This window comes from Salmo trutta, chromosome 17 (genome assembly GCF_901001165.1).
Source record: "Salmo trutta chromosome 17, fSalTru1.1, whole genome shotgun sequence".
Classification (NCBI taxonomy): domain Eukaryota; kingdom Metazoa; phylum Chordata; class Actinopteri; order Salmoniformes; family Salmonidae; genus Salmo; species Salmo trutta.
The window spans coordinates 27,002,238-27,027,374 of NC_042973.1; the positions used below are offsets into that span (position 1 = coordinate 27,002,238).

General features: G+C 41.8%; 2 protein-coding genes across 4 annotated transcripts in view; both read right to left on the reverse strand.

Annotated features, from left to right (window-relative positions):
- Nucleotides 1-19,702, reverse strand: part of necab2 (N-terminal EF-hand calcium binding protein 2) — a 117,281-nt gene extending 97,579 nt beyond the window's left edge. Inside the window, exons 1-2 of one of the 2 annotated variants that reach the window (XM_029696347.1) lie at nt 19,307-19,702; nt 12,235-12,259 (exon numbers count right to left, since the gene is read on the reverse strand). In XM_029696347.1, the coding sequence (XP_029552207.1) occupies nt 12,235-12,259; nt 19,307-19,624 (343 nt within the window). In that variant the 5' untranslated portion in view covers nt 19,625-19,702. The remainder of the gene's footprint in view (nt 1-12,234; nt 12,260-19,306) is intronic. The other variant, XM_029696346.1, reaches the window with a different exon arrangement.
- Nucleotides 19,703-21,758: 2,056 nt separating this feature from the next.
- The window catches only part of hydin (HYDIN axonemal central pair apparatus protein), an 85,349-nt gene continuing 81,970 nt past the window's right edge, over nt 21,759-25,137 (reverse strand). For both annotated transcript variants that reach the window (XM_029696349.1, XM_029696348.1), the window contains exons 79-85: nt 24,543-24,762; nt 24,188-24,400; nt 23,825-23,988; nt 23,570-23,720; nt 23,146-23,376; nt 22,798-23,022; nt 21,759-22,556 (exon numbers count right to left, since the gene is read on the reverse strand). In XM_029696349.1, coding sequence (XP_029552209.1) covers nt 22,047-22,556; nt 22,798-23,022; nt 23,146-23,376; nt 23,570-23,720; nt 23,825-23,988; nt 24,188-24,400; nt 24,543-24,762 — 1,714 coding nt within the window. In that variant the 3' untranslated portion in view covers nt 21,759-22,046. The remainder of the gene's footprint in view (nt 22,557-22,797; nt 23,023-23,145; nt 23,377-23,569; nt 23,721-23,824; nt 23,989-24,187; nt 24,401-24,542; nt 24,763-25,137) is intronic.

Sequence of the window (25,137 nt, forward strand, 5' to 3'; positions counted from 1 at the left end):
CCCTCATAGCCTGGTTCCTATCTAGGTTTCTTCCTAGTTTCTGGCCTTTCTAGGGAGTTTTTCCTAGCCACCGTGCTTTTACACCTGCATTGCTTGCTGTTTGGGGTTTTAGGCTGGGTTTTTGTACAACACTTTGTGACATCAGTAAGGGCTTTATAAATAAATTTGATTGATTGAACACTCCTGTGAGCTCACCAAAGGCACAAGAGCCAAAATACTGGAATAAAGAGGGGAACAAAAAGAGCATTATAGCAGAGGAAGAAGTGTTGGGTTAGCAGGTCAGATTCATGCTGCTTTCTGTGGGGTTGTGAGAGGGACTTTCCCCGCAGTCTGCCCATGGAGAGGAGAGGAAAATAGGGCAAGAAGAAACCTTTGTGAATCCACCCCTCTAGACTTCTCTCCACTTTCCAAAGAGCAGCACTCACTCTCTCTGCTTCTTTCTTCTTTTCTCTCTCACTCAATTTCTCATTATCTCTCTCTCTCATTTACTTCTCTTGCTCTCTCCGTTTCCATCTTCACTCTCTCATGAAAATGTCAGTAGCCTGTCACTTTGAAGCAGAACACTTCCCTCCACTCCGTCAGCAGAGTGATCTGTCTCACTAGATATGTTCAGACGAGAGGAGACAAAACTCTGAGAGGCAACACACAGCAACACACAGCTATACTAGCCAATGGCAAAAATACTTTTCATCCTAGGATAGAACATACTGTATGATGCAAACATTCCATTCACACTGAAACCTAAGGCAACGCTAGGATCAAACCTCTCAGAAAAACAATTACTTCAACACTAAATCTAGTGGCTCAAAGGCTGAAATTTGCAAGCATTTCCTCATTGTGCTTCAATAAAAGAACATTTCTGAAAACTTTCTGAAAAACTATTATATGATAGGCAGTGGGATACTCTCTGCAAGCCAGTCAAAAAAACAGAATAACAACTCCACAATGATCTAGGCATGTAAATCACTAATCAGGTACACAGGCTTACACTCTCCCACAAACTAGCGGTGCTGTTACAGATATTTCCTGTAATGCTGGATGGAAAACACTCACGCACCCCCTGAGCAGTTTCGGGAATGGAGCATAGAATAGCATTGGCAGCTGTGCTCAGAATTTAAAGTGGGAGAAAGAAGCCAATTAAATTTCCATTACCACCCACTGTCTATAATTACTGATACCTCTCTCTCAGGGAAGAGTTTCCCTTACAGGACTTCCACATTTAAAGGGGCGTGATGCGTCCCACTCTCTGACGGTGGGCCCAGAAGCATTACACTGCGGGGTCAGAACCTCTAATCAGGGCCTGGCAAGCAGAGCTCGTCTGGAGCCATAAAAGCTCCAGGGCCAAAGGAGCATGTCAGCTCAGCTAGAAAATACACACTAATGATTACCATTCTCACTGCAACTGCATTATTAACGCTTGGAGACATGTAGGGGCAATTCCATGGTAACGTAATTATGCATATATTTCACTTTAAAATGTATGCCAAACAAAAACATTGATTTAAAAGTTTAATAAACCATACAAACCATTCGCGGACCTGCTGTTTTCGACTCTCTCTCTCTACCGCACCTGCTGTCTCTAACTCTGAATGATCGGCTATAAAAAGCCAACTGACATTTACTCCTGAGGTGCTGACCTGTTGCACCCTTTACAACCACTGTGATTATTATTATTATTTGACCCTGCTGGTCATCTATGAACGTTTGAACATCTTGGCCATGTACTGTTATAATCTCCACCCGGCACAGCCAGAAGAGGACTGGACACCCCTCATAGCCTGGTTCCTCTCTAGGTTTCTTCCTAGGTTCCTGCCTTTCTAGGGAGTTTTTCCTAGCCACCGTGCTTCTACATCTGCATTGCTTGCTGTTTGGGGTTTTAGGCTGGGTTTCTGTATAGCACTTTGTGATACCGGCTGATGTATACATTTGATTGATTGAACTATATGCACAATGACTACTTTGAACAATTAACACAGAGAATTTCACAAAAACACATTTACTGGAAGAACTGTGCAGATGCAAAGTTTGGCAACAGAATTATGGTAAGATCTCCCTAAATGTTTTATGTGATCACGTTTTCCAAAAACTCTACTCCACAGAAAGAATGGGGTGTCAGATATGACACCTTGAGTTTGAAAAATATATAGGTTATTGAACTACTGTAAGTGAAGTGCATAACCCAGTAAAATAATTACAGTAACGGAATTACATCCTGGGTCCCTGATCTGTACTACACAGAAATGCATAATTATGGTCATGAAGGTCATTCTCTTCATGGTGATGTATCCTGAATAGGTAGAAATACAGTGCATTCAGAAAGTATTCAGACATTTTCCACATTTGTTATGTCACAGCCTTATTCTAAGATTGATTTAAAAAAAATCCCTCATCAATCTACACACAATAAACCATAATGACAAATCCAAAACCGTTTTTGATTTTTTTGCAAATTCAGAAAAAGAATTACAAAATGATAATCACATTTACATGAGTATTCAGACCCTTTGCTCAGTACTTTGTTGAAGCACCTATGGCAGCGATTACAGCCTCAAGTCTTCTTGGGTATGACGCTACAAGCTTGGCACACCTGTATTTGGGGAGTTTCTTCCATTCTTCTCTGCAGATTCTCTCAAGCTCTGTCAGTTTGGATGGGGAGCGTCGCTCCACAACTATTTTCAGGTCTCTTTAGAGATGTTCGATCGGGTTCAAGTACCGGGCTCTGGCTGGGTCCACTCAAGAACATTCAGAGACTTGTCCCAAAGCCACTCCTGAGTTGTCTTGGCTGTGTGCTTAGGGTCGTTGTCCTGTTGGAAGGTGAACCTTCACCCCAGTCTGAAGTCCTGAGCGCTCTGAAGCAGGTTTTCATCAAGGATCTCTCTGTACTTTGCTCCATTCATCTTTCCCTAGTCTCCCAGTCCTTGACTCTGAAAAACATCCCCAATGTTTTGGTAACCTTCCCCAGATCTGTGCCTCGACACAATCCTGCCTCGGCGCTCTACGGACAATTCCTTTGACCTCATGGCTTGGTTTGTGCACTGTCAACTATGGGACACAGCTGTGTGCCTTTCCAAATCATGTCCAGTCAATTGAATTTACCACAGGTGGACTCCAAGTTGTAGAAATATCTCAAGAATGATCAATGGAAACACCTGGATGCACCTGAGCTCAATTTTGAGTCTCATAGCAAAGGGTCTGAATACTTATGTAAATAAGGTATTTCAGTATTATTTTTAATACATTTTGAAAAATGTCTAAAAACCTGTTTTCGCTTTCTCATTATGGGGTATTGTGTGTAGATTGATTTAAAACATTTTTTAATCCATTTTAGAATAAGGCTGGAACGTAACAAAAAAAGTAATGGGGTTTGAATACTTTCCGAATGCACTGTATGCAACATCATCCTTTGCATTTATGGGTATTATTCTACACACTGGCTATTATTCCCAAACAAGATCAAATTTGGTTAGGCCGGACCAAATCTGAACCAATCATAGACGTCTATGTTTTACAAGTTTGAACATCACAGAGTAGCACAGTAGAGTTCAGTACAGTACAGCACATCACAGTAGAGTTCAGTACATCACAGTAGAGTACAGTACATCACAGTAGAGTTCAGTACAGTACAGCACATCACAGTAGAGTTCAGTACATCACAGTAGAGTACAGTACATCACAGTAGAGTTCAGTACAGTACAGCACATCACAGTAGAGTACAGTACAGTACAGCACATCACAGTAGAGTTCAGTACATCACAGTAGAGTACAGTACATCACAGTAGAGTTCAGTAGAGTACAGCACATCACAGTAGAGTTCAGTAGAGTACAGTTCAGTACAGTATAGTACATTATACTGTACTCTAGTGTGCACTACTGTACTGATCTATACAGTACTTTTCTGTACTGGACTGTGCTTCACTGTACTGTACAGTACTGTACTGTGCTGTCCAAACTTGTGAAACATAGACATCTATGATTGGTTCAGATTTGGTCCGGTCACCAATCATGGATGTCTATGTTTGGGCCAAATCATTGCCGGTAATAAAATGTAGACGTTGAAATCATGGCTGGTCCGGACTTGCCCAAACAACGACGTCTGTTGATGTTGAAATCAAGGCCAGGGCGGGCTAACCAAGTTTCAACCACCAACTGTGGATTGTGACTACTATAATTTCCCATTGTAGACAATTCAATTGCAGTAATTACCTTACAGATTTTTCTGTAATTCAGTTACCAATTTGGTAACAGAATTACAAGTTTTAATCACTTAATTAAGCAATAATGCAAGAGAGGTTGTGGTATATTGCCAATATACCATGGCTAAGGGCTGTTTTTATGTACGACGCAACACGGAGTGCCTGGATACAGACTTAACCGTGCTATATTGGCCATTTTGGGGCGGCAGGTACTCAAGTGGTTAGAACTTCTTAAGGATTGGCGTTCCGTCAACGGGACAGTTGTAAATCATGCAGCGCGTAATGTCAAGATTGCAGATTTGAGAGAAACAAATGTCGGTACATATAAGTGTCTTATATCGGCTGAAAGCTTAAATTCTTGTTAATATAACTGCACTGTCCAATTAACAGTAACTATTACTGCGAAAAAATGCCATGCTATTGTTTGAGGAGAGCTTCTAACCACAAAACACTTTTCTTTGCGATAGGTTTGATAAATTCACCTCTGAAGGTGAAATGTGTACTTACATTCTGATATCTTGCTCTGATTTATCAAAGGGTCCCAGAGATAACATGAAGTGTTATGGTCCTGTGTGGCTCAGTTGGTAGAGCATGGTGTTTGCAACGCCAGGGATGTGGGTTCGATTCCCACGGGGGACCCGTACGGAGAAAAAATATGTGAAATGTATGCATTCACTACTGTAAGTCGCTCTGGATAAGAGCGTCTGCTAAAATGTAAAAATGTAATGAAGTGTCATTTTTTTTGATAAAATCCTTTTAAATATATCCTAAAAAGATCCATATAGCATGCACGATCGATTTCCACTCGTTCAATTTGCAAAGAAAGGAATTATGAAAATCTCACTCTAAACGTTGTTTCAACGAGTCAAATCACGTTCGTATCTATTCCTCCAAGTTCCTAGAAGGTAACAAGACTTCACTATTTCATTAGGGGTGTAGTATATCCTATAGGACACCATATTTGGTCAGAGAGCTATGCCTTCAAGGCACGCCGATGACGCGAGCGGCCATCACTTGAACAACTGCCAAATATATGTCGTAAAATGTAGCAACTAACCTTGAACGACAGCATGCCTTTTCATTTCGGACAAAAATTATAAGGATATTCAGAGTTATGAAGTTATGAAAACTGGTTGTTTTGCAAATGTTGAACTTATAATATGGCTACTAATACTTGGAAAGCTAAAAGTCCAAGTATACAGATTTGACGATATTCTTGCATAAAAATGGAATATGAATGCGAATCTCTCCTTCACGATTTGCTCAAATGTACCTGGGGACTTCACACTAAAAGTCTTGTTGTTCACTCATTTTTCAAGTTATCCATCTGAAACTTTGCCCATACACTGCTGCCATCTTGTGGATACTTTCGGAATTACAACCAGAGTGAAGGCTATAACTATGATCTTTCTCTTGCATTTCAAAGATGGTGATAGAAAAAGACCGGTTGGTTTTTTCTTTGTATTTTCTTCTACCAGATCTATTGTGTTATATTCTCCTACATTCAATTCCCATTTCCACAAACTTCAAAGTGTTTCCTTTCAAATAGTACCAAGAATATGCATATCCTTGCTTCAGGGCCTGAGTTACAGGCAGTTAGATTTGGGTATGTCATTTAGGCGAAATGTTAAAAAAATGAGGCTATCCCTAAGTTAAACTTACAGAAGGTAGAGAAATGTCTCCACAAATAAATATGTGTTGATATTAGTTGGCAGAGGTCTTTGCTTCAACATTATTGTGTTTTGATGTATTTCTAATACCTTTTAATACTTTTTCTGGTAAATGTTTTCTAAGACTCCTTTTCCATCTGTTTGATCAGAAATCAAAGCCGTTACTTATGCCACATTTTTAATATGTTTGTTATTATTATTTTTTATCTATGCCTTCATTTCCCAAAAATATAGACTCTTAGCTATCATTTGACACCAAATGTTGGTCCTCATGAAAATTATCATAGGCTTCTTTAGCAGGTGCCCTTTTGGAGGTGGGCAGGAAGGGAGAGGCAATACAGTATCGCCCCCCCCCCCCCATATGTAACGGATTACAAAAAAACGAATCCATTATGTTACCAGCTAAAATATCAGATTACAGATACTTTGAAAACTAGATGATTACTTTTAAATTCAGAAAGGATATTTACTGTTTTCTCAATTACATTCAAATTAGCAAAAATGTGTTCCGCCTGAGCAGAGACCCCTATGATGACACACTAAATGTGTTTGATGGATCGTGGTGAAAGAGCAGGAATAGGCTTTTGTATAGGCTACAGTCCAGGCTGTCTTCCAATGGTGCGACTGCTGTCGGCATCCAAAGATTATCCAACTTAAATAAAGGCTAGGAGATAAGGACAACAGCAGTGGTGTAGCATATGGGTGATACAGATATAACTTATTATTGATATCTAGGACACATGGCACATTGATGTGACTCACACTGCTGCTTTCTCATTTTGCTATATTGTGGTTGTTGTGGATGGCTGTTCACAAATGTAGTCCTATACTGTAGGTCAGTGCCGGTCAGTGCCATTTAAGTTTAGGGAGGGCACATTTTTTTTAATGAAAATGGCCTTATTTCTATTACAGCATATTGGATGACTGTCATTCATAATCCATTCAACTAGCTCAAATGTAACATGCTACAACCTAGCCTTCAAATTAAAGTTTATAACGTAGGTGCACAGGTCGAGAGACAAATTGGTGTATTCAAGGTGACAGATAACGACACATTCAATACCGCCTAGGGTGTAATCATTAGTCCAAACAATTGCAAACAAGAGTTTCTATTGGACAAATTTAGGTAGGTTAATCCCCGTTTGGTTACGTGTAAGAAACGTTTTCAACAGAATTGGCGGAATGAATACACCTATAATCACCCGAACACAGTTCACTTTAATAGCAGCCACATACAAACAGCATCATCACTTTGCTCGTTGTATAATTCCTTCTCCTCTCACATATTCCCTTCACTTGTGGACTTCAGTGCACAACACAACAGACACCTGTGGCCAGGTGACAAAACCTTTCCAAGCCAAACCTTCATACCATAACCGCTAACCGCTACACACAGCCTATATCGTTCTCACCATATTAGCTAACGTCATAGTCAACATAGCTACTAGAACTAACACGTTAGTAAACCCGCTACAATCACGGTACCACATTTTATGCACTGCACTGCTAGATAGCCGTTGATTATGCTTTCAGTACTAGATTCATTCTATGATCCTTTGATTGGGTGGACAGCATGTCAGTTCATGCTGCAAGAGCTCTGATAGGTTGGAGGATGTCCTCCGTAAGTCATCATAATTACTGTGTAAGTTTTTGGAAGGGGGTGAGAACCATGAGCCTCCTCATATATATATATATATATATATATATATGTGTGTGTGTGTGTGTGTGTGTGTGTGTGTGTGTGTGTGTATTTTAACCCTATAATGGTTGAATTGAAGAAGTTTAAGCTGCCCATCAATCAATGTTTTTGCGACGAGGGATGTATTCATTACAGAAATGTTTACTATTTAAGAACCAAATGGAAGCAAACAGAGCAAAACGAAAGTTTCTGTTGGACCAATTCAGGTAGATCCCTATCCCTTTCGTTCAGTTCACTTCCGCTTAAGAAACGTTTTGCAAAAGAATCAGCATAATGAATAGGTTACGCCACAGTGGACAGCCAGTGAAAAATGCGCTCTTGCAACAGCTGCATAGTGTGGATCCCAGCCTATGGAATACAAGTTTGAGGGAGTTACTTCTTTCTAAATCTAATTCGTGCTGATAAAAAAATATATATAATAATTCATAGGCCTAACGGACACATGCTGAAACACATACACTTTTGATAGACTTAAACAGCTGCAAATTATTGAGAGATCAAGCGTCACCAACAAAAATGTAAACAATAGGCCTATAGCAAATGCAGCATATGCAGCATACATTTCGGTAGTGCTCAAAGCATGAAATTCCCAGAGCAGCATTTCTTCGATTTGAAGCAGTCCTCCATGACAACAAAATCATAAACAACAGAGTAGGCTAATTAGGTCTTAGTTTTTGGGTTATGCTCAGGTAAAACAATTTGGCTAATCTATATTTCCAAGTCCTATTCTTGAATATCAAGGGGTATTAAATTAAATTAAACATTTGTTCACGAAAATGATTGTTCTCTCATATTAGTGTTTTTTAACACTAAATTATAAGAATTAGTAGATTTTTCCTTTAATTTAAGGTTAGGATTAGACATTAGGGTTAGCAGTGTGGTTAAGGTTCGGTTTAAAATCAGATTTTATGACTTTGTGGCTCTGCCAGCTAGTGACCACTCTGTAGAGCTGCCTCCAGAACAAGATTCATAACGGAAACTTCTAACCTGCGCCTCTTAAGGGGAAAGAAATCTAAAAGTAACCGAAAGTAATTCAGTCCCAGAGCAGCATTTCTTCAATTTGAAGCATTCCTCCATGACAACAAAATCATAAACAACAGAGTAGGTTAATTAGGTCTTAGTTTTTGGGTTATGCTCAAGTAAAACAATTTGGCTAATCTATATTTCCAAGTCCTATTCTTGAATATCAAGGGGTATTAAATGAATCGGAATGACTGGAAATCTGACGGACTGTTGTTTTTAATGTAAAGATATAGCCTAATTATATTATTATCTGTAGTAGAAAGCAATGGGTTAGAAGACACCTAAACTCAGCAAAAAAAGAAACACCCTTTTTCAGGACCCTGTCTTTCAAAGATAATTTGTAAAAATCCAAATAACTTCACAGATCTTCATTGTGAAGGGTTTAAACACTGTTTCCCATGCTTGTTCAATGAACCATAAACAATTAATGAGCATGCACCTGTGGAACGGTCATTAAGACACTAACAGCTTACAGAGGGTAGGCAATTAAGGTCACAGTTATGAAAACTTAGGACACTTAAGAGGCCTTTCTACTGACTCTGAAAAACCCCAAAAGAAAGATGTCCAGTGTCCCTGCTCATCTGTGTGAACGTGCCTTAGGCATGCTGCAAGGAGACATGAGGACTGCAGATGAGGCCAGGGCAATACATTTCAATGTCTGTACTGTGAGACACCTAAGACAGCGTTACAGGGAGACAGGACGGACAGCTGATCGTCCTCGCAGTGGCAGACCACGTGTAACAACACCTGCACAGGATCAGTACATCCGAACATCACACATGCGGGACAGGTACAGGATGGCAACAACAACTGCCCGAGTTACAACAGGAACGCACAATCCCTCCATCAGTGCTCAGACTGTCCGCAATAGGCTGAGAGAGGCTGGACTGAGGGCTTGTAGGCATGTTGTAAGGCAGGTCCTCACCAGACATCACCAGCAACAACGTCGCCTATGGGCACAAACCCACCGTCGCTGGACCAGACAGGACTGGCAAAAAGTGCTCTTCACTGACGAATTGCGGTTTTGTCTCACCAGGGGTGATGGTCGGATTCGCGTTCATCGTCGAAGGAATGAGCGTTACACCGAGGCCTGTACTTTGGAGCGGGATCGATTTGTAGGTGGAGGGTCCGTCATGGTCTGGGGCGGTGTGTCACAGCATCATCGGACTGAGCTTGTTGTCATTGCAGGCAATCTCAACGCTATGTGTTACAGGGAACACATCCTCCTCCCTCATGTGGTACCCTTCCTGCAGGCTCATCCTGACATGACCCTCCAGCATGACAATGCCACCAGCCATACTGCTCGTTCTGTTCGTGATTTCCTGCAAGTCAGGAGTGTCAGTGTTCTGCCATGGCCAGCGAAGAGCCCGGATCTCAATCCCATTGAGCACGTCTGGGACCTGTTGGATCGGAGGGTGAGGGTCGTGCAGGTGCCTTGGTGGAAGAGTGGGGTAACATCTCACAGCAAGAACTGGCAAATCTGGTGCAGTCCATGAGGAGGAGATGCACTGCAGTACTTAATGCAGCTGGTGGCCACACCAGATACTGACAGTTACTTTGGATTTTGAGGGGGGGCCCCTTTGTTCAGGGACACATTATTCAATTTCTGTTAGTCACATGTCTGTGGAACTTGTTCAGTTTATGTCTCAGTTGTTGAATCTTGTTATGTTCATACAAATATTTACACATGTTAAGTTTGCTGGAAATAAACGCAGTTGACAGTGAGAGGATGTTTCTTTTTTTGCTGAGTTTATATAACCAAACCCATAAAGTAAAATGCAACATAAATTTATTGCCAGCTATGTATAAACTGTAACATTGATTTATCCTGCAATATGTCGTTCAATTGGTTATACTCATTTTTGTCTTGTATTGCCTCTTCATAAGCAGGTTGATATTTATTTGCATGAGTCTTGTCTTCGCTATCTGCAAAGTAAAAATGTATTATATTGTAAAAATGTATGAATTTTCTTTTAGATTTTTTGTCTTAAAGGAAAGATTCACCCATTTTGAATGTTATATTGTGTTAGAGCATCTCTGAGAGATGTTCTATTGATTCCCAGGGTAATTTCATGTTCTCATGTCTTCATGTGTATCTGTTCAAGCAGGCAGAAATCCGTCCGGTATGATATAGCACCGTGATAAAGTCTCTCTCACTACACAGAAAGTTAATAGGAATATGACTTTTAGATCTCAAAAACGTCTATCATACATGTCAGATTTCAATACTGGCCGATGTCATAACGTAGGAGGTTGTCTTTTCTCCAATGAGCCATTGACCATATTTTTTGCGATATTCCAACCTTGAGAAATGTGTAGTTTAACAGAAAATCCACCACATTTCTCCTATTTGTCTGCCTCTTCAGTCCAAGGTGCATTGCATGGTGCCGTTGCATGGCCATTGTGAATGTCAGACTCCACTCTGCGAGGCACATCGATCTGCAGGTTGAACATGTTAAGATTGTAGACTCGTAAATTGATAATGCAGATTGTTTAGGTGATTTTACAGCTACTGTAGCTACTTCACATGCTGATATTTATTTTGGTATTATTGTGTGTAGCTACATTTGATAGCTAGCTACCATAGAGAGAGCATTGCATTATGGGTTTTGTAGTCGACTTGAGCTGGAACAGATTTCCACCAAGATTTTTACATGTTGCTACCAACTTTATTATAACGACAAAACTAAACATTTGTTCACAAAAAAGATTGTTCTCACATATTAGTTAGCAGTGTGTAGCAGATTACATTTAGAAAGTAATCTCTCTCTGTGTGTGTGTGTTTAGCATCTCTCTCTCGTTAAAACAGCCACAGAACATTTCCCAGGAGAGGAGGGTAAAAATAGCACAAACTGAGCTTGTTCCATACATCAAATAACAAGGATTCTCTTTAACTATGTGCTTTTGGCAGCTGTGGTCCTTTTCACAGTGATTAGCTGTTTTTCCCTTTGAAAAATAAATAGTTAGATTTCACCATTGCGAAGCTTACTCATGAACCCACAGGAAAAAGCCCATATTCCTCTGAGTAAAACAAAACCAAGGACAAATCACTGGTTTTAGAACAGAAAATGATTTGGTAAAAGGGAACTTGCATTTACAGGATTGTTGGGTGTCCATGCAAAAGTGTTACACACACTTAAATTGCTAGAGATACACTACATGGTCAATACACCAAAGTTAATTGTATCTACTGTGTTAGTAACAAACATACACACAGAATTTAACAACTCATTGATTGAGAGAATGAGGGAAAATTGCAATAGTTATCTGTCCCAAAACACAGGCACTCATCCTGCTTGCTAACTGCACGCTCACACACACACACACACACACACACACACACACACACACACACACACACACACACACACACACACACACGAAGAAGGCCATCTGGCTGGTATGAAAACTGAGCTTTTTAAGTTGTCTCCTTGTTTGTTTTCTTCTGTCAAAGGCTCCAAGAGACGACAGCAGAACAAACAAGTGACAGAGGGAATGAGGGAAGCGCTGGCACCAAACAAAACGCTGTACAAGCCTGGAAATTAACCAACACCCAAATAACCCACAACACTGGGCAGGGTGGCTACCTTACTGACAGGGCACAAACAACATGATAACAGATCAGTTTAACAAACAAAAACACACTTACCATCCTTATCAGCTCTCCGGAAAATCTGTTAAGACAAAACAGGAGCTCTGCATTAGCGAAGGGACTAGTCATGTGAAAAGTGTCAAAACATGAAACATGATAAAACATGGCAAAAAAAGGTCAATGATACCATAACGCCTAAAAAGATACTGGCTACAGACACAGAGACAGTAAATAAGCCTGCCTGAATGGCTAGTTAAGAGTAAGTGAAAACCCAGTGTAGGCTTGTTTAAAAAGCCTGACCACATTGTGCACTCACGTGTGTAATAGCACAGTTAAGGCTGCAGGGTAGAGGAAGAAAAAGCATTCGTTTGTCACTGGAAAAGCAGTATTCACACCAGTTTAAAACACTAATACATTTTCTGTAACCATTGTTATATCTGGGGAGGGATACATATTCATGTGTTGTTTCTTTCTATGCTTTTGAAAGCGGTGAGTGCATTTCATCCATGAATGAGCTTAACAGTATAAAATACTGTGTATACTGTAGGTGTTTGTCCTTTGTGCCTTTGTTGATACTACCTATTTGCTTCACCAGATTGATGAGCACTTTAGCAGTTTTAATAAAACAAATCAGGGGTAAATAATTGACCATGCACATTAGAAACCTGACAGGAGGCCTGTCAATGTGGTCCAATGAGTGAATAAACCGTGAAAGGTAAAACAAAGTAAAAGACAATGGACAGGTGACGAAGAGAGCACACCATACATTACTATGGCTTTATTATGTGACTGCAGATGATTGGAGCCTTTATAACAAGTCTGTGACATGTTTATCTTTGGCATCTGAGGGTGAAGTAAGCTGAGCAAAACGTCTTGGGAACGATTTCAGATCAATACCACAATCTTCCACTCCACCTGAAAGGCACTGCTAGAGCACTATTGAAATCATTTGGAAGTGATGGTGTTTGCTGAGCTTAATCGTTCATATCTACTGCTATCGGAGAATTGCTTTGCGATATAAAGATAAGGGAAAGGAGATCATTTTGAGATCAAACACAAGAGGTGGATGAAATAGTCAGTTTTGAGAGAGAGAGAGAGCGCGCGAGACAGAGGGAGAGAGAGATAAATAAAGATTGGGGAAATTAGATGGGGAGAGAAAGAATTGCAGGTTGACATTTATTGGGATGAGTCTTGTCCTGGAGGCAGAACTGAGCGATTACCGCTAGATGGGCCAGTTGCAAAGTCAAAATTGGCTTCATTTTAGATTAGGTTTAGGCATTAGGGTTAGCATTGTGGTTAATGTTAGGGTTAAGGTTAGGTTCAAAATCAGATTTTATGACTTTGTGAGCTGCCTCAAGAACAAGATTCATGATGTAAAACGCTAATGTGCAAAAGACATACAGGTACCTACTCTCCAGAAAGACTAATCCTCACTGACACGATTAGAAAAGGTGCATTAAAATATTACATATCATGCAAAATGTAAACCACAATTAAAGCAACAGAAGTGGGGAATAATATGATAAAAGTGGCAGGCGTGTGTGTATAAAATTGTCCAATTTGGTGTTGAGGGGCTTGTCTGATCATCCATTTGTCAGGCCTACCAGCATGCTGTCACATAATGTAGGTGACCCAATTTCACTCCGTTTCAGATAAAAAAAACATATTTGACAAAAAAAGGGGACAAACACCAAATGCACACACTGCTCCTCTAAAATATATAGAATGAAAACGACATCAAAGAGTATCACTTACTAAGACAAGTATTAAACAACTAGAGCAGCTCAGTTCCCAGGGGCCAGGGTGTGGTTTGCTATTGTCTTATCCAGCATTTGGAACTGGTTCAGGGAACAGAACTGAAAACCGTAAAATAATGTTTTTCAGAGGAACAGAACCGAGAATGAAAGTGATCAATACTGTTCAAGAACAGAACGGTTATTATGCAGCCTACTCAATCACTTTTTATAGCTACTGTTACTACAGGCCGCCTGGGCCACATACAGCATTCCTCACTGAGTTCCCTGAAATCCTATCGGACCTTGTATTCATGGGAGAATTTTCACATTTTTTGTAACTTCAATATTCACATGGAAAAGTGCACAGAACCAATCCAAAAGGCTTTCAGAGCCATCATCGACTCAGTGGGTTTTGTCCAACTTGTCTCCGGCCCTACGCATTGCCACAGTCATACCCTGGAATAAATATTGTGGATCTAAATATTTTTCCTCATATTCCTGGACTATCTGAACACCATCTTATTACGTTTGCAATCACAAGAAATAATCTGCTCAGACCCCATACAAGGATTATAATAAGCCGCACTTTAAATTCTCGGACAACCCAAAGATTCCTAGATGCCCTTCCAGACTTCTTCCTCCTACCCAAGGATGTCGGAGTAAAAAAAAAAATCAGTTAACCACCTAACCAAGGATCTAAATTTAACCTTGTGTAATATCCTCTAAAAACAAAAAACATTTGTCACAAGAAATGATCTCCATTGAAAATGGGTCGTGGATGGGTATTCCAGCATGACAATGACGCAAAACACACGGCCAAGGCAACAAAGGAGTGGCTCAAGAAGAAGCACATTAAGGTCCTGGAGTGGCCTAGCCAGTCTCCAGACCTTAATCCCATAGAAAATCTGTGGAGGGATTATTTCCCTCATTAAAATGCAAATCATTTTATAACATTTTTGACATAAGATTTTCTGGATTTTTGTTGTTATTCTGTCTCTCACTGTTCAAATAAACCTACCATTAAAATTATAGACTGATCATTTCTTTGTCAGTGGGCAAACGTACAAAATAGGCAGGGGATCAAATACCTTTTTCCCTCACTGTAGTAACCAAACAAGTGTTAAAGAAATCAAAATATATTTTATATTTGAGATTCTTCAAAAAAGCCACCCTGTGTTTTGCTGTACTGTAAGTTGCTCTGGATCAGACTGTCTGCTAAATTACTAAAATGTAAATGTAAAATGTCTTCAGTCTCCAAGTCCAGAACAGACTATGGGAGGCGCTGTAACGCGGGTCGTACAAAGGGGACCAAGGCGCGGCGTGTGAAGTGCTCATATTAACTTTAATGAAACACTAATACAAAAACAACAAAACGACCGACAACAGTTCCATTAGTTGAACATACACTAAACGGAAAACAACTACCCACAAACAACAGGAAAAAACACCCCTACTAAATATGACCTCCAATTAGAGGCAACGAGGAACAGCTGCCTCCAATTGAAGGTCAACCCAATAAACCCCAACCTAGATATAGACAAACTAGAAATCCAACATAGAAATAGAGAACATAGAACAAACACAAAAACACCCCCTGTCACGCCCTGACCACTCTATCATAGAAAATAACAACTTATATTGGTCAGGACGTGACAGGCGCACAGTACTACTTTGAGCCATGACTGCATGGAACTTTATTCCACATCAAATAATGCGTCATACAAGCAGTAAAATCAGATAAAAAAAACACCTTATGGAACAGGGACTGTGAAGAGACACACACACACAGGCATGGACATACACATACATACACACACGATAACATACACACTATACATACACATGGATTTTGTGGTGTAGATATGTGGTAGTAGAGTAATGGCGATCCATAAAAAATACAAATACAACACAAAACAATACAGATGAGCTTGGTTTACAGTAAATAGAGGAAACTGACCTATTCTGTACAGTTCAGCAGAGCATTAGCCAAAACGATTAAAGTGATAAATTGAAAACATCAAATGAGAATGTCTTGGCAAAGAGAGAAAGAACGGAGGTGTCATGGGGATGGATGGAGACTTGAGTAACATGCAAGGCAGAATTAAGCATTAAGAAGCAGGTAATAATGAGAGAGAGGAAAAGAATAAGAGACATGACAAACAATAAGCAAGAAAATTTGTGAGAAAGAGCGACCACAGAATGGTGGGAACAGGACGAGAGAGAGAGAGGCAGCGTTCTCCCTGACTTTTTTCCTCATTAAGAATGGATGGATCTGTTTTCCCTAGGCAGTCACTGCTGTGTGGAGGAGGGGTGTGGAGGAGAGAAGAAAGGAGAATAATGGGGCTGTAAGGAATACTGTACAAAGAACAGCTACTGTGAGTTTTCTCTTCTAATCAGATGGGGTTTCAATACTCACATACATTTAAATATACAGTAGGTCCTGGAAGTCTCAAGTTTTTGCTATAACGAGTTAGAATACCTTATGATAAGCTGTAGACCATACCATTTACCAAGAGAGTTGTCATCTATATTTTTCGTAGCTGCCCACCACAAACCAATGCTGGCATTCAGTTAGTGCTAAATACGGCTGCTAGAATCCTGACTAGAACCAAAAAATGTGATCATATTATTCCAGTGTTAGCCTCCCTACACTGGCTTCCTGTTAAGGCAAGGGCTGATTTCAAGGTTTTACTGCTAACCTACAAAGCATTACATGGGCTTGCTCCTACCTATCTTTCCGATTTGGTCCTGCCGTACATACCTACAAGACGCAGGCCTCCTAATTGTCCCTAGAATTTCTAAGCAAACAGCTGGAGGCAGGGCTTTCTCCTATAGAGCTCCATTTGTATATAATAGTCTGCCTACCCATGTGAGAGATGCAGACTCGGTCTCAACCTTTAAGTCTTTACTGAAGACTCATCTCTTCAGTGGGTCCTATGATTGAGTGTAGTCTGGCCCAGGAGTGGGAAGGTGAACGGAAAGGCTCTGGAGCAACGAACCGCCCTTGCTGTCTCTGCCTGGCCGGTTCCCCTCTCTCCACTGGGATTCTCTGCCTCTAACCCTATTACAGGGGCTGAGTCACTGGCTTATTGGTGTTCTTCCATGCCGTCCCTAGGAGGGGTGCGTCACTTGAGTGGGTTGAGTCACTGACGTGGTCTTCCTGTCTGGGTTGGCGCCCCCCCCGGGGTTGTGCCGTGGCGGAGATCTTTGTGGGCTATACTCGGCCTTGTCTCAGGATGGTAATTTGGTGTTTGAAGGTATCCCTCTAGTGGTGTGGGGGCTGTGCTTTGGCAAAGTGGGTGGGGTTATATCCTTCCTGTTTGGCCCTGTCCGGGGGTATCGTCGGATGGGGCCACAGTGTCTCCTGACCCCTCCTGTCTCAGCCTCATTTTATTGAAAAAAAAATCCTGACACATAGCAAGCAATAAATAATATTAATTAATACGATATGTTTGTCCTTCAAAAAGAGATAACATGCAATTAAAGCAAGTAGTAAAGTCTGGTATGGCTGAGGCTAAAAACGGTGCAAATGACAACAACATTTGCATTTCATGGCCAATAATCCAACTAAAATCTTCTGTAAATGTCACTTGCCGGATCTATATGGACAGTTTAATTAAAAACCTTCAATCATCACCTCTAAGTCACTCACAGAGCTAGAATGTCCTAGAGCAATACACTACATTGACAGGCAAATGCAGAAGCAAACTACATTGCTAATACTGTATATCTAGTATACTGTATGAGGCTGCATTGTCATTCAGTGTACACTAGGTGCAGTCAAGACTTTATACAGTATGAGCTGGGCAAGTTATTGTGAACTTAAAAGTGGGCTCTGCAGAGAATGTCTTATCTGGTTTTAAATGGCCACCCTGTACCACTCTGTCTCTCTCACTTTCAAATACTGAGTACTCTCTCTCCCTCCCTCTCTTTTTCTCTTGCTCTCTCCCATGCGCACACACACACACACACACACACACACACACACACTTCTACTCCTCTGGTCTCCTATAATCAGTTTCCATGCACCACTTCTTTATCATCTTATCTGGGTCTTGGTCTAAAAGTGAACTAGTTTCTCTCACTCTCTCAGTTTTTTTTATCCCTAAAAGCAATATGTAGATCCCTAGAGAAACGAGCATCAGATATACATAAGGTAATTATGACTAATACTATGGCAACACTTTGACCTACTAAATCAACACTGCTGAGACCAGCTTCAGCAGCCTACCCGACAGTGTAGGCTAATTGCTGGGTACATTGCAAAAGCGTAATAAATGATAAAAAATAAGATATGCCTGTTAAAGATGTGTTAGTGCATGGTAAAGACAAGATGTCTGACTATCAGTCATATGTTATTCTATAGCTCTTTATAAGATTTTTTTATTAAGACAACATTTAAAGATGCACTATGCAGAAATCCCTCTGCCATTTCCTGGTTGTTAAAATTCTAATAGTTTTCATAATTTCAGTTTGTGACAAAACAAGCAAGTATAGTTTAAAGAATCATTGCACCATCTAAACCTCTGTCAAATATATTTTTCACGACTAAAAATATTGTATTTTTAGCTGTTTGAAGCTGGTGTACAAAACTGAAAGTAAAAGACCAAAAACGAAACTTAAGAACAGGAAGCATAGAAATAGCGCACCTATAACATATCTACCACTTCTTAAACTTGATTTCAATAAGAATGACAAATCTATAAATTCCATTTATATGTGAATTTGTCCGGGTCACTCAAAAAGTTGCATATTGTAGCTTTAATTGACTGTATATGCATGCTGTGAAATCAAAGGCCAATTATGTAACAAACTGCACACATCTAGGAGCATTTACATCTATTGATATCAATTTGGAGCATGGATAAAAACCTTTTTTTGTTTTTTTTATTTAACTAGTCAAGTCAATTAATAACAAATTCGTATTTACAATGACGGCCTACCCCGGCCAAACCTGGACGACGCTGGGCCAATTGTGCGCCGCCCTACGGGACTCCCAATCACTGCCGGGTGTGATACACATTCTAGGATGTTTAGCCTATGAACACCACTCAAAGCCAATATGGGGGGGACTTAACTCTGAGTAGCCTATTTGATTTGTTTATGGGTGCTTAGAATTATTCCACTATTTATGGAAAATATGGGCCAGATAGGCCAACAGATTACAGATAAACTTTATTTTGAAGATATTTATAGTGAGTGCATGTGTATTCAGAGAAGCTAGAATTAATGTAGAGTATTTGCACAACATTGAGGTTGATCTTTGCGCGTAAGTGCGCACTGAATTAAAATGGGACTTTCTCCCGCAAACTATTCCACCTCAGCCACCATATCAACGAATCATGTGCAGGTAAAATAACTGGTAACCCTACAATCAAGTTAGCGATACCTACATCCAATATAACAGAGATGCCTTTCCGTGGCTCTGGTGCGAAGAACTGCTCTTGGGCAACTGACGCCTCCTCCTTCGCGTATTCCCGGGTAGAGATGCTTTTGTTGTCGCTCATCTTGGTGACTATCCAGCGGACAAGCCCGTCAATTGCACCGGGCTGGGCGCCGCTGTTTCCGGACTGTGCAGCCGTTGCTGACTCGCTGTCCTGGTCCACTGGTTTTGGTTGCTCTTTGCTGTCCTGAGCCCGGAGTTTCGGTTGTTCTTTTTGGAGCAGTTTGTGGACACCGTCCCTGCAGTAGCGCGCTGCTTGCTCACACATCCTTTTGCACCGGAGCGTTCATGCTGAGCGCTATGGGGCCAATCCCTCCCTCCCCTCTTACATCATCATCGACCCTACGAACATTTCCGAAAACACACCTCTCCTCAACATCACTTCAAACTTTAAGAGGGTTAGTATACTGTTCCAGGTGACTGTCTATTGATGCCTTGGCAAAATTCGATTAGACTAATCAGCATCTTGCCTGATACAGGTCTACTTGCTTAAATATATGAGTTATTGTATATGTAGAAGTAATTGTAAAGAAATGTAAGTTAACGTGTTGAGAGACATTGTACAAAGTGGACTGAAGCACCATTAATTAAGTTAAAGAAAAGTATATGAGTCCTTTAAACACTACCTCTAACAGACCTCTATCAGTTGTGGGGCAAATGAATCAAGTCACTAGCTAACTAGGTTTCCATTAGGATAGTGTCATGGTTGAGTGGGGTGATGTCACCCAGTGTATATGGTTCATTAATTAAGCCACTGATTAGGCCCCCTGTTGCATTTATAATCTCTGCTAGATGAAAAGTTTGGCTGATGATGATCAGAGACATTGGGCCTCACCCTAGAGCGCAGAATGCCCCACCTACATGTTTCATCTGAGCCCCTCTAAATTTTTAGGAATGTCCCTCATTACTAGTGTGTGATGTGTGCTACTATAAAGGCCCATGCAGGATAACCTTTGTGAGTTGAAAGACTCCCTGGTCCTGCCCTTTTCAGAGAGGTGATTAAGTCATTCCAGGCCTCTCTCTTTAATTAGCCAAATCCACCAGAGTAGGAAGAATGCTCTGCCTTTAGAAATATTTATATATAATTATTGTCATTTTAATTTGTGGCATAAAACTGCATACGGAAATCGTCCACAGCAGTTGAGGAGGAACCCATTCTTAGAGGAAGTCTTGCCTCAGGTGACTAGAAGTGCATCCATCCGCCTCTGGTCTCTGACAGAAGGCCTGGTGCCCAGCAGAACACAGCCAGTCAGACCTGGCTGGGTTACACTAAATGGGTCTCAACAGGACTTCTGTTTATGTGACTCTGGTTACTTGAGCCTCATCTGCCTCATTGCTTCCCCACACAGATCAGGCAAACGAGCCCAATACAGGCAGTCCAGCATAGACAGGCCTCTCCTGTGGTCAGGCCCAGATGGATGTGATGCCCCTTAGCAAAGAGCTGGGAGCGTTCCATAGAGGGGAGAGAGAGCTCCTTCACTGGATCATCTTATCTGTCTACTCTGATTACAGCTCAGCTGCATCATAACCGCTAGCCAGTTTCAAACCGACAGTCATAAACACAACACATGCCCTTTCTGTCAAAACTGTTCATCCTCTTCTGGTCACCGTCTTCTATTGACACCGCACAAGATAGGGGTATCAAGAACAATCTGATCATATAACAAGCCCATCAAATAGAGCCACAGGCTATGCAGTGGGGGTGGGAGGGAGACATACAGTGGGAAAGTGGTGGTTATGCCATCCACCCCTATTGAGCTGATAGCCTACACAGCACAGCCCACGGTACTAAGTTACTTCTGGCAGAGGGACTGCTGACACGGCAGCAAAGAAACAGTGGATTTACAATCCTGTGAAAAAAATGAAAGAACAATTTGAATTCCGTGGTTAGGAAAAAGAGCCAATATATGTGTGTGCCTGTACAATACCCTCCCACTCCCTCATTAAAGCTCTCCTACTCACCAGATTAAAAGCTCTGCCAGGAGACATCAACCCCCTGCGCAATATTTAAATATGAAAGAATTTAACAACTCATTGATTGAGAGAATGAGGGAAAATTGCAATAGTTATCTGTCCCAAAACACAGGCACTCATCCTGCTTGCTAACTGTACGCTCTCTCTCACACACACACACACACACACACACACACACACACACACACACACACACTCGCTCGCTCTCGTTCTGACACACCTATTCAACGGCTGTTTATGCAAATTGAAACTCTTTTTATATTTCATGCACCTTGAACACCCATCCTGTTCCCACAAATGAATGTAGGAAGTCACTGGTGCTGACACATAATGATTGCTATTTGAAGGAGTAAGTGCTCTCTCTAGTGGCTCTGAGAGGGACATGATCTAGAAGAGATAATGCCCAACAGAGCTGATACGATAGACCATTCCTGCTATAAATATATTTAATATTTAGTCTCACAATGTATAAATCTCCTAAGGCTTTATAAATAGGACAACAACACATTATTATTTGTAAAATCAATACATTCAACAAATACAATTCCGTGCTCAAAGTAAAAATGTAAGTGCAACAGAAGAAAAACACCCATCTATATGACATTTATTAGCTTGACATTTGCTTAAAACTATATCAGTGTGGAGTAAACCTATTGTAGTATCAACCACAATGTGCATTGGACTGTAGATACTGTATAGAAGAGGTTCACCCTCCTCTAGGAGGTCTTGTCCCTCTGGGCCAGCTCAGGGCAGTAGCCCTTCAGGTAGAAGACCCAGGAGATGCTCTGGCCGTGGCCCTCGGAGCGCGGGCTGGAGATGGTCAGCTTACCACTGCAGGGCCCTCGGGAGCCAGGGGGAGGTCCCTCGAACATAACAAGAATGTTATGGGTCTTCTTGGGCCGGATGGTCTCCACGCCCTTCACAGTGAAGGATGGGCTGTCCACCTGGAAGGAGAAGGCTGTGGTCTGGACAAACACATTCTTAAAGGGGATGGACACGCTGGATCCGGCGCGGATGGTGAAGGGGCCCTGGGCTTTGGGAGGGGTGCAGCACCCAAAGAGAGGGAACATGTATTCTCCACCAAACCCTGAAGAGAGGGTGAGCATGCCACGTATCTCTCCCAACTGACAGGGCTCAAAGTAAACCTCCAGGCTGATGTCTGTGCCCGCCTGGTAGCCAGCTGCAGCGTTGATGTTCTTCTCCACAATGAAGTCAGGACTGTCCGTCTAAGAGAGAAATCATATCATCAGAGACATAATTTTATGATCATGCATTCCCCGAGATAATGAATTAAATCTATAATGGAAATGCTATAGCTTGTATTGTCCAACGTCTACAAGATATTCTATAAAAAGTAAAATTTGTAGAGAAAGGCAGTAAGACAACAGGTTTCCAGGTAACAGTGGTCATCAACCATGAGCTGTGTGCCTGGCTGTGTGGGTAAATGATTGCAGGTGGATCCAGTACCTTGCAGGCATACTCTGCCTTGACGCGGGAGTAGTTGGTAAACTTGGCAGAGACGGAGTGTCCGCTGCCCAGCGGAGCACGGAAGTAGAGCGGTTTCTCATGCGACGCTGGCAGGGCTTTCAGCAACAGCTCATAGTGGAAGTAGCCCAACTCTCCATTATGAAGAATGAGACGAGCAGTGGACTCGCCCGCACGCAGCGGCTGGTACTCAAATGAAAGAGTGGCCTGCAATTTAAATAAAACCAAACAAAAATGGAACAATCATGCATTGGTTTGATACAGTGTATATGCTAAGGAAAAGCAATCATAGTCAAGATAATAGATGAAGTCAGGTGCATGTAGACCCACCTTGGAGAGTGCAGGCGTAGAGAGCTGTGGAGGCACACTGACGTCTGGACTGCGGCACTCAGCACTGAAGAACAGGCTAATGGGGAGGGGGTTTTCCACCCTGACAGAGGCAGAGGCTGTCTGGCGCACCGGAGTCACCATTTCTATGGTGCTGATGACACCCGGCGCTGTGGCCTTGAAGTTCAGGTAGTAGAACAGGTACTCCCCTGTAGACTCATTACGAAATGTCACCTGGAGGGCAGGGAGTAGAGGAGGACAGGACACATGGTTAAATACAAGTCAACTTGGAAAACAGCTGCCTTTGGCATTCTTCATCTATGTGTAGGTAGCAGGGTAGAGTATTGATCTGGGTTTTGCAATCTAAACATACCTGAAGATAGATAGTATTCGCCTGTATGCATTTATAATGTAGATCTCCACTCACCTTGGCGTTGTACTGGCCCTCCTTGTAGGTGAAGAAGGAGACCTTGTAGTCCCTCTTGGCCAGAGCTGGTACATCCAGATAGTCCAGGCCCTTCAGGGACACAGTGCTGTCTGGCCTCTCTGGCTTCATGATCTCCACTACAGCACGGAACCTGCACACAGAACAGCTTAACACTGGCAGCTAACAAAATTGTGCCAACGTATTAGGAGTGTAGTGTGACAGTGGTAGAATCAGTAAGTAGTAGTATGGTGGTACCTCTGAGGTTTGGAGAGCCAGTTCTGGACGGGAACCATCTCAGTGTACTGGGTCTTGGAGGGCATCTCGTGGGTGATGGTGGCTACAGCCTTGGGGGCCTCGGCAGTGCCATGCAGAGTGTAGAGCATGCCTGTCCCATCTGGAAAGGAGAAGAATACAGAGCCCTGGAAGAGGGAGAGGAGGACACCTATGGTCAAGCAACAGAGACAAATCACAGGATGCATCTATAGTACATAATGCTATAATATGCTGTATCATATGAACATATTATTTGACTAAAACCAAAATATGTTAATTGTCGGCAACAATAATAATTTGTCATCCTATTCAAGCCAAAAAAGCGCTGCAGTGAAAGTGTCTCACCAGGTGCTTCTTGCCATCGGCGGTCGTGACCATGGGTTTGTATGTGATCTCGTAGGCCTTGTTCTGCTGGTAGGGCTCGATGATGAAGGAGGGAGGGCCACTCCAGTGCTCCCCCTCCATCACAGGCTTCAGAGTCCAGCGCTGGTTGGTGCGGTTGGACAAGGTCAGTGACTGGATGTGCTGACAGCGCACCTGACACACAAAATGCAACACCTGTGAAGAATGAAAGGGGTAGAGAAAGGGGAACAAGCAATAGGGAACAATCATTAATAAACGCAGGTCTCATTTTCTATGCAGATTTTGGGTTTATATTGTGCACATGCGTTGTATTAAAGAGATTTCCAAGCAGCCTTACCTCTTTGGTGACCGGGGGTAGGATACAGGAGCCTGCCAGGGTGAGTTTGATGGGCTTGGCTCCTTCTATAGAGCAGGGCAGGTCATCATATCTCAGCTCATGGCTCAGCTCCACAGGGGAAAAGGTCACCTCAAAAGGCACCTCCATGCCGGGGCAGATGTAGCCCTCTACAGGGGTGATGGAGAAGTCTCTGCCAAACCTCTTCATTTCCCACTGGAACCTGACACAGTCACAAGGATGGATACATCAATACAACGGATGCTAGATAATGGCCATTATTACCTATAGTATAAGTATCAAGCAGTAACATAGCATACTTTACATTTTTATGGCCATCAATAATAGGAGAGCATACAGTATCTAATAAAGTATTCAACTTTATCATTGACTGACATCGGTTCAATTATTTTAATTCCATTTATTTTGGGGGTTTGTGAGCTCAATGCGCAGTTTATCTAGAGAAATCAGATCAAGCCCGAACTGTGTGATGTAACATGGGGTTGAAGTTTTTAACAGGCCAATATTCTACATAGTTTAGTGCAGAAAACGTGGTAATTAACTACATAATCCATTACATGCCTACTTGTCCGCTGTG